Source organism: Alexandromys fortis, unplaced genomic scaffold (genome assembly GCF_014885135.2).
Source record: "Alexandromys fortis isolate MF-2015 unplaced genomic scaffold, M_Fortis_MF-2015_v1.1 scaffold_90, whole genome shotgun sequence".
In the NCBI taxonomy this organism is placed as follows: Eukaryota; Metazoa; Chordata; class Mammalia; order Rodentia; family Cricetidae; genus Alexandromys; species Alexandromys fortis.
This window is the reverse complement of record NW_026067985.1, coordinates 329952-339978: the sequence shown is the minus strand read 5'-3', so window position 1 is coordinate 339978 and position 10027 is coordinate 329952. Positions and strand designations below refer to the sequence as shown.

At 54.0% G+C, this 10027-nt stretch overlaps 1 protein-coding gene across 4 annotated transcripts in view; it reads right to left on the bottom strand.

The window, feature by feature from the left end:
• Nucleotides 1-1234: 1234 nt before the first annotated feature.
• Nucleotides 1235-10027, bottom strand: part of Sdsl (serine dehydratase like) — an 11970-nt gene continuing 3177 nt past the window's right edge. For 2 of the 4 annotated variants that reach the window (XM_050159049.1, XM_050159048.1), the window contains exons 2-9: nucleotides 9284-9354; nucleotides 8764-8957; nucleotides 8556-8595; nucleotides 7719-7858; nucleotides 6202-6290; nucleotides 5483-5710; nucleotides 2724-2848; nucleotides 1235-1580 (exon numbers count right to left, since the gene is read on the bottom strand). In XM_050159049.1, coding sequence (XP_050015006.1) covers nucleotides 1387-1580; nucleotides 2724-2848; nucleotides 5483-5710; nucleotides 6202-6290; nucleotides 7719-7858; nucleotides 8556-8595; nucleotides 8764-8937 — 990 coding nt within the window. In that variant the 5' untranslated portion in view covers nucleotides 8938-8957; nucleotides 9284-9354 and the 3' untranslated portion in view covers nucleotides 1235-1386. The remainder of the gene's footprint in view (nucleotides 1581-2723; nucleotides 2849-5482; nucleotides 5711-6201; nucleotides 6291-7718; nucleotides 7859-8555; nucleotides 8596-8763; nucleotides 8958-9283; nucleotides 9355-10027) is intronic. The other 2 variants (XM_050159051.1, XM_050159050.1) reach the window with 1 other exon arrangement.

The window sequence follows — 10027 nt, the reverse complement described above, 5'->3', positions numbered from 1 at the left end:
CAGCCCAGAGCACTGGGATGGCGGACAGCAAGAACGAGAGTGGCGTGGAATGTCTGCTCAGGACGCCTTGGATAATTAACAAGAATAAAGACAGACTCAGGTCTGGATGCATCCGGCTCCAGGACTCACAGCGCCAAAGTCTCTTTCCTGGCAGATTCACAGATTGTGGCTCCAAGGAACCAGGAACTGGTTCCCAGGTGCCTGGTAGGGGATTCTTGGCACGTGAGGGCCAGGTCTGTGGTTCTGGAGGGAACACACAGGGCAGGCAGAAGATCTGAGAGTGGAGGACACTGCTGCCAGAATCCTGCCTTTGAGGAAGCAGGTGAGTCACAGTCTGTAGGCTGCAGGCCCTGAGAAGGAAGGACACTTGCCTGAGGGCACACAGCCCACACACCACTGGGAAAAGAGTTTTACCCTGTGCTGTGACCCCTCCCCCTCCTGATAAGCTTTGTCACCTGGCAGACTGTAAGGGGAATCAGAAGACCCCATACAAAGACAGGTGTGTCCCAGACCGCTCTGGGGTCTCAGAACCCCCAGGTTGTTAGAGAGCCGAAGGGAATCCCACGGTTGCAGGAACGCAAGATACCCTGAGCCTCCTTGCCCATAGGAGACACTCTGCTGCCCCCTTGTGGCTTCAACGGAGTTGACGTCATCTTGTTTCCTAGGAAATTGTCTAGGGCTGAAGGCTTTGACCCACTGGGAAGGGGTGGGGGGACACACAACACGACTCCTATCTCTCTCCCCTAGCCCTGCTACCCTTAGTACTCAGGCTGAGGTATCCTAGTAACACTGAGAAGTACAGTCTGCACCTGGCTGGGTCACATGCCAGCTTCGTGACCTTGAGGCATTAGGACACTTTACACACACACACACACACACACTCACAGATTGTGACTCCAAGGGGCCAGTGAGAGCCAAATCTGCAGTTCTGGGGGGAACACAGTGCAGGCAGACGATCTGAGAGTGGAGACGTGGAGGAAGGAGGGGAGTCACACACACACTGTGACAGGGACTCGCTGGCAGGGCCTCTGTGACCGTCATGCAGAGAAGGACTCACAAACTCTTGGGAAAGTTACCGGCAGTTAAGCAGGTGATATCGTCTCCTCCAGGGAGGGACATGTTTTAAGGCTCGGTGCAGCCACCCATGAGGTGATGAGGAGTCACTGTCCCATAACCTGCTTCAGTATTGTGTAGCTCGAGGGGTAAAAACACAGAACCTGTGGAAACCACACACTCAGCTCAGGCAGCTTTATTCAGTGGACTGCAGGGAGCCCCTGGGAGCAATCCAAGAGGGCTACCTGAAGGAGGAAGGTAGGAGGAGGGTAGGACACTCCCTTGGGTGGCCATGAAGGTGTCCAGGAGCCTCTCTGGGGTCCCTGGGAGCCCTCAGCTACAGCCCAGTTGGGTTTTCAGCTCCTGGAGCTGTTGGCTACTGATGTTGTTGCCACCACACACAATGACCACAATGGAAGCCAGGGCCGGGCCTAGGCGGCCCTCAGCCTGGAGCCTCCCCAGGATGCCTGAGTATATAGCAGCCAGGGCGGCCCCACAGGCAGGCTCCACCAGGATGCGCTCATCATCTGTGGGTAGGAAGCAGGAGGACTGTCAGCCAGTGCTCAGCAAGAGGGCTCCACCCACCCACCCATAGATCCATCCATCCATCCACCCACCCACTCATTCATCCATCCATACATACACACATACATCTCTTCATTTACCTCTCTATCCATCTCTCCATCTGTACATCACCCATCCTCCCACCCAAGCATCCATCCACCCACCCATGCATCCACCCACCCATCCATCCATCATTCACCCCTCTGCCATCACAGGTCTGACTCTCTACAGACCTACTCCTTACTCCACCACTTGGCTGCCTCTCTGTCCATCCATCAGTGTAGCCTTCATCTGTAAAGCAAGCCAGCAGCCAGCCATCCATCCATCCATCTCCTACCCATCATGTGATTTCATTCATCAACCTGCTCAACGTGTCCATTTGCCCACTATCTACCTACCAACTGATCTACCCACCCACCTATCCACCCACCCACCCACTCATCCACACACCCACCCATCCACACACCTATCCTTCCCTACCCACCTATCCTTCCCTACCCACCTACCCTTCCCTACCCACCTACCCTTCCCTACCCACCTACCCTTCCCTACCCACCTACCCTTCCCTACCCACCTACCCCCACACATCCATTCACCCTTCTCTCCCTCTACTGCCCATCCATCCATTATTCATCTTCCCCACTCACTTGTACATTCACCCATTCATTCAACAAATACCTCACTCTCTGCCTGCCTCTGTGTTTGGAAGACCCTAGGGACATAACGGTGGCTAAGACACAAAGCCCTACCCCCATCCAGTTACACCCAAACAGTAGATAAAAACCAGGCAGCTGTGGGCAGAGGGGTAAGTGTATTGGAAGTCTCTAGCTAGTATGGAGGTGTGGGGGAGATCAGGGTGGCTTCTTGGAGGAGGATATACTGGATCACTAGCCATCACCGTGGACAGGCATTGGGCGATGGGGCCAGGAGGGACATCCAGAGGCAAGAAGGTAGGAGGAGCATGTGCCAATATCCTGAAGCTGCCTAAGACTTCCCCTCCTCCCGTCCACTACTGGACACACCCGTGACATCATCACTGCCCAGCCAGCTGTCCCCAGACGCTGGGGACACGGTTGCTGTGGAGAGATGGCCTGGGTTGCACTCACCCAGGAACCTCTGCACTGCCTTCACAGCCTCCCGGTCTTCCACCACCTCCGAGAGGATCTCACACTCCTTCGCACACTCCAAGGTCCGCGCAGCCACCCTCTTGGCTCCCAGGCTCCTGGCTACACTGTAGGGAGGTGGGCAGGGGGGAGATGGAAGAGCAGAAACATCAGAGCCCTACCCTACAGAGCCCCAGGTCATCCACATCCTGTGATGGACAGGATGTCAGGAAGCCCAGACATGCTGGGCTACACAGAGAGAGAGAGAGAGAGAGTTCAGGGCCAGTCTGGGCTACAGAAAGAGTTCGGGGCTAGCCTGGACAACTTCATGGGACCCTGTCAGAGCTCAGAGTCGGAACCATGTCTGAGGCCCTGGTCCTGTATCCAGGGCAGGGGGTGCAAATGAATGAGCCCCCACATGGTACACTGTGGGGAGCATCAGAACCCGACACCCCAGGAGACAGCAGTGGGGTTTCTCTGTGCTGACACCCAAGGGGAGACAAGCAAGACAGATGAGAAGTGTTCCAGACATAGAACTGACATGTGCAAGAGGTCGGGGCCTTCAGCCATCACAAGGACAGAAAGAGAGGCCTCAGCAGAGGGAGGGAGAGAGCCTGGAGTTTGGCTGCAGGCTTGGGAGAGGGGTGAGGATGGGCACAAGTCAAGGTTAATAAGTCTTACAGAGGGCTGTAGCTTAGTGGGCCACAGAGAAAGTTCAGGCCAGCCTGGGCTACAAAGGAAGTGGAGCTAAGTGGCAGTACACCAGAATCCAGGCTGGCCTTGAACTCTCTCAATAAGGTACTAGAAGAAACCTCTGGGCTCCGCTCCCAGTACTGAACAAAGTGGGATGAGTGCTCACCCAGCAAGCATGAGGCCCTGGGTTCCATCCCCAGCACCCCATAACTGGATGTGGTGGGGTGCAACTAGAATCCTAGCACATGGAAAGAGGATCAGTTCAAGGTCATCCTCAACTATATAGGGAGTTCAAGGCTATCCTAGGCTACATCTCAAAAACTTTTTTTTGTTTTTGAATTTTTGAGACAGGGTTTCTCTGTAGCTTTGGAGCCTGTCCTGGAACTAGCTCTTGTAGACCAGACTGGCCTCTAACTCACAGAGATCCGCCTGCCTCTGCCTCCCAAGTGCTGGGATTAAAGGCGTGTACCACCACCACTGGGATCAAAAAAAAAAATACTGACTACAGTTTGAATAAGTGAAGAACGTGGTTTTGTATCACATGCCCCCCGACACACACAAATGGCCACAAGGCTGGTCCAGTGGACAGGGGAGGCTGTTGCCCCACACCAAGGATCAATGACTGTGGTGGTTTGAATGTAATTTGCCCCCATAGTCTCATAGAGTGTGGCACTATTGCTGGAGTAGGTTTGGCCTTGCTGGAGGAAGTGTGTCACTGTGGGGGCGAAATTTGAGGTTTTCGTTGCTCACGAAACTACCCAGTGTCACAGTCTACTTCCTGCGGCCTGCAAGAAGATGGACTCTCAGCTCCTGCTCCAGCACCACGTCTGCCCGCGTGCCACCACGCTCCCCACCATGAGGATAAGGGACTGAACCTCTGAAACTATGAGCTGCCACCTCACTTAAACGTTCTTTCTAAGGGTAGCTGTGGTCACAATGTCTCTTTACAGCTATAGAAACCCTGACTAAGACAATGGCATAGTAGGTGTGAGGACGAGGTCAAGAAGGGAACTGGGGACAGATGTGACCCCCAAAACCAAGGGGGGAAGCTAGGTCACCCCCATGTGCCTCACCTGTGGGTATCACGTGGTGCTTTCTGCTGTGCCTGGCTGGGGGGGCATGTACCTAGCTTGGGGCCTAAACAGCTGGGCTGCCACTCTGGAGTAAGCCCCCCTTTTTTCCTTTTCTTTCTTTCTCGCTCTTCTTTACAGGGTCTCGTTAACCTGGCTCCACCTGCCTCTGCCTGCCCAGGACTAGACTACAAGCACACACCACCACGCTCCGCTGTCTTCCACGGGTCCAGGGGACTGAACACTGGTCCTCATGCTGGCAACGCAGGAACTTTACTGACCTTCCAGGTCTACCTCCTGGACCCAGTGTGTGGGCATCTCTTCCAGCAGCCCTGGGAAGCTGGCCAGCTTGCATTTGCATGTTTTTGAGGCAGGGTCGCCCACTGCATCTGGGGTTCACTTCTTCTGTTAGGCTGAGTGGCCAGCAAGCCTCTCTGAAATGCCACTCTCCCAGTTCTGGGGTCACAGGTGCTGCCACTGTACCCAGATTTTATGTCGGTGCTAAGAATCTGAGATCAAATCTTCATGCTTCTGAGGCAGGCATACACCCACTGAACCTCTCCAGCACCACCCACACCCTTATTCTGAGACAGGGTCTGTCTATGCAAGTTCAGGCTGGACTCCACTCTCAAGCCTCCTGCCTCATAAGTGTCGGGATGACAGGGGTATACCCATAAACCCGCGTTGTTGTTTTTTTCACACCCTCTAACTTGGATCTTTGCGACAGTGGTTAGAATTTCAGGGCAAGCCAGGCGGTGGTGGCGCACACTTTTAATCCCAGCACTTGGGAGGCAGAGACAAGTGGATCTCCATGAGTTTGAGGCCAGCCTGGTCTACACAGCTCCAAAGCTACAGAGAAACCTTATCTTGGAAAATAAAGTAAGAATTTCAGGACAAGCAGACCTTTGGGGTGCCCCCACTCCCACTCCCTTGGACAAAGAGACCATAGGACAGAGACACCCCGCCCTCTACCCCCTCGGATGCTCCATCCAGACCCACCTGGTGATGTCTGGCAGCGTGACCAGCCTGCCTGCCTGCAAGGCCGCGTTGAAGCTGTGTGCCCCTCGGGTCTCCATCGCAACAATGGGCACATGTTGCCAGCCTACCTCCAGCAGGCCAGCTGTCACACCTGCGAGGAGTCCTCCACCCCCTACGGCCAGCACCACAGCACCCGGCGGGCTCCCCAGCGACTCCTTCAGCTCCCGTACTAGACTGGCGTGGCCTTCCCTGTAGGGTAGGGGTGGAGTGAACGATGGGGGTCCCAGGAAAGGAGACCCCTCTGCCTCATCCTTGCTCTTCACTCTGGGAAGAAACGCCCCTATCAGAGAGGGTTAAGAGGAACCAGCCTGTGACTTAGGACCAGCTGGGGTTCTGAAGCAGAACCCTGTCTCTGCCCCTGACCAGCTGACCTTGGGCAAGTGTCTTGACTTCTCTGTGCCTCAGTGGGCTTCCTGGTTACTACCTCATCTTCTCAGATGAGGCCCCAAGGCACGTGTTTGATAAGGACTATTTTATACTCTAATTTCCATTCTATCAAAGGAGAAACTGAGGCACAGACAGTTATGTGCTTTCCACAAAACAACTCCCAAGAAGCAAATGTCTGCCTGGCTTTGAAGGCTCTTCTCCTTTCTGGGTCTTAGTTTCCTCAGGCCCTGATTCAGGAAGGGGTTCCCCCCCCCCCCGCTCTGGCACCCTGGAAACAAAGCTACAAGCCTCACCATATCAGGGGATGATCAAACGGGGAGACATTCACCCAGCCGTCCCTTGTGGCCAATTCTTGCGCCTTTATGTTGGCTTCATCCCAGACCTAAAGAGAAGTAGCAGCCCTGGAAAAAGTTGGGGTGCAGACTCCACAGGGACTGTGGTCGCTTACAGAGCTAGAGGAGATCTCCCCTGAATGAGACCACACCTCCCAGGATGAGGCCTGCAGCCTCTGTATGGGCCAAAGGACACCACATGTGTCCCTAAAACTCAAAGGGATCCGAGTCCCTATGACAGCAGGACCAGAACAACCCAGTGTGTGCAGAGCCAAAGGATACCAGGGCTGGTGACATGGAGCCTGCTTTGGGCCCACAGAAGGGGACAAATCCTTCACACCAACCCCACATTTCAGCCGGATCCCTGCAGTCTATCCATGAGAGTCCATGTCACCCGACAGTGGCCCACGGTGAGCTGAAGCATAGATGTGGGCAGAGATGGCTCCTGACACCTGTGCCCACCATAGGTCACCCAGAGCTCACCTTCTGGTGTCCCCTGATCATAGTGCCTGGCTGAGGAGTGGACAAAGTGGGCTGCTTGGAACAGGCTCCACCAATAAGGATTGAGAGCTGCTGTGGCCCACTCAGGGGGCACAACCCTTCTGAACTCTGAGGACGCTCCAGACGGCACAGACATGCCCTGTCCTGCAGAGTGGGCTTCCTGCCCTCTTCCGGGATGGGTGGGTGGATGAGTCAAAGGTAGCAGAGAAGCAGAAATCAGTGGCGGTGGTGGCGCACGCCTTTCATCCCAGCACTTGGGAGGCAGAAGCAGGTGGATCTCTGTGAGTTCGAGGCCGGCCTGGTCTACATACATAGTGAGTTCCAGGACAGCCAGGGCTACACAGAGAAATCCTGTCTTTAGAGGATACAGCTTTGGTTACCACGGTTTGGGAGGATACAGTTTCAGTGTGGGGTCTTCTGGTGTTTCCTTTACTTTTTTTTTTTAATGATTTATTTAACTTTTTTTTAATGTGCATTGGTGTGAAGGTGTCAGATCTTGTGGAACTGCATTTTCAGACAGTTGTGAGCTGCCATGTGGGTGCTGGGAATTGAACCCGGGTCCTCTGGAAGAGCAATCAGTGCTCTTAACCACTGAGCCATCTCTCCAGCCCCTCCTTTACTTTCTTATTGCGGTCTCAGAGTAAGAAATGACACATCCATCACCGAAGACTTTCCGTCTTATCAGACTGCCAGCCTTTCAGGTCCCAGTACCAAGTGTCAGTGAGGATGGGGGACACTATTCTCCAGCCCTCTGACAAGGGTCTTCTCGGGATGGGACAAGACGTCCAGAGGTCCCAGCCCTCAAAGTGCCCATCCTCTCTTCTCTCCACCCTCCTGAGAGAAGACTGAAGACCGAAACACTAGTTCTGGCCAGTGTTTGTCCATAATAAGCGGAGGCAGTGCCCTGGGGTGCTGTGGGGGAGGACACAGCACCCCCCCCTTACCACTCCGCCCTTTGCTTTCCACTTTCTCCTTACCTTCCCAGCCAGCTGGACCTCGGCCCCCTCCCCCTCCAGCCGCCTCACCACCTGCGTGGAAGTGTTCTCTGGAAGCACAATGGTGACAGGGATGCCCAGCTTCCGAGCCGAGTAAGCGGCTGCAATTCCTGCATTGCCCCCTGGGAGCAGTGGAGGGAGGAGTTCCTCAGACTTCACCTGCCTCCCAGCCCCCACCTCCCGGCAAATCGCCTGTGTATCTGCCCCACTGCTGACAGAGGGAGACACCTGATCTACATCAACCCAATCAGATAACGCAACCTCCGCACCCCGTTACCGCTTCAGGGGTGAGTATGTTGCCCAGGCTTCTGTACGGCCTGGACAAAGAGGAAAAGGAGAAGAAAAAGCAGAAGACAGAGAGCAAGAGAAGAGACCGGCTGGATTCAGCCATGTCTGAAAGTCGCTTATCCTGAGGAAGTTCAGAACTTGGAGCCTGCAGTTTAAACCTCCGTGAGACGGAGCTCTGTCGCTTGCAACCACCACAAATCTCGGATTATAGGAAAGGGACTGAAAATAGATAGGGTGTGGCTGTCTGAGATGCGGCCCGAATGAGGCTAATCCTTAAAATGGAACTAAACTGGTCCTGATGGTGCAGACCTGCAATCCCAGTGCTCAGGAGGGGGAGACAGGAGAATCAGGAATCCCTAACATAGCCTTTACAAAGAAAAAAAAAAGAAGAAAAGGAGGGAGGGAGGAACGAAGGAACGAAAGAAGGAAGGAAGCAAGCGAACTCTGGACATTGGCCAATGTGCTAGCTGGCTCCCCTGCCCCCACCCCAGTCCTGAGGACTCCTAGTAAAACAGAGAGGAGTGGGGTCACCTGAGGAGCACACCAGATGTCTGCATCCCTTCATGGCCATCTGGAGAGAGAAAGGATGGAGTTGGGGGTCACTCCAGTCATGGAGGCCTTTGTGGGATATAGCTGGATGCTCCATCCACACCCAACATTCCTCTCCCTCTCTCCTGCCCACACTTCCTCCACAGCCCTGCATGACCCCCCCCCCCAGTTCATGCCCACCCTCCTTCACCTGCTGACAGAAATGTCCGATGCCTCGGATCTTAAAGGAGCCAGCTGGCTGCACATTCTCATATTTGAGGAAGACGGGCATGCCTGCCACCTGAGACAGTGCCCAGCTCTCCAGCAGAGGAGTGACTCTATGGAAAGGCTCAGCCCTGACGTGCTCCACCAAAGCTCCCTCCATTCCTGTGGCACACAGACAACCTGCAAGGGGGCTCGGATCAGATTCCTTAACTATAACAGGGAAGGGAAGGTCAAGGCCACTGGTCCTGGCCACCCCATATTCAACCCAGCTTCCAAGCTTCAAGGCCCATGGAAGTGTCTGCCTATCTCTGGACCTTAGTCTCCCCATCTGAACAAGGCAGATTGTATTGGGTACCTTTCACTTGGTGTCTGTGGCTGTCCATAGCGCTGGGGACACAGAGTGTGACCAAAGAGTAATAAAAATTCATTCATTCATAATTTTTTTTCCATAAAAAACACTGGTGAAGCAGGAGTTAGGGAGGCAGGGCCCTTCCCTATTCCCTTACCTTTGCCCTTGGCCGTCCTGGGCCCTCTTTCCGGTTATCGGTTCCCAGTTACACAACCACAGCCTGTATCTCTGAAAGCAAAGACACTTTTGTTGAAGTTACCATTGACAGACAGGGTCTCCCTGTGTAGCCCAGGCTGGCCTGGAACCCACCATCCTCCTTAGTATTGGGATTATAACGCTATGATGTCATACTGGCCAGTAAGCTCTTGTTTTGTTTCTGATGTACATGCATATGCAGCTTTACAAAGGTCTACATTTGTCCAGACTCAGTGAGGTGCTGATTTTACACCAGCTACACAGCAAGTCTGAAACCAGCCAGGGCTGTACAAGATCTGTCTCAAAGCATAAAAGGGGAGGGGAGCTGAGACGCTGGCTCAGCAGTGAAGAGCACTCAATGCCCTTGCAAAGGACCCAGGTTCAGATCCCAGTACCCTCACAAACAGCTATAATTCCCATTCTAGGGCGTCTGATGCCCTCTTCTGGTCAGCTTGGGCACAGCTTGCACACGGTGTACAGGCATCTATGCAGGCAAACACACACATAAAAATAAATTTTAAAAGATTGCAAAAGAAGCCGGGCGGTGGTGGCGCACGCCTTTAATCCCAGCACTCGGGAGGCAGAGACAGGCGGATCTCTGTGAGTTCGAGGCCAGCCTGGTCTACAAGAGCTAGTTCCAGCACAGGAACCAAAAAGCTACAGAGAAATCCTGTCTCGAAAATCAAAAAAAAAAAAAAAAAAAAGA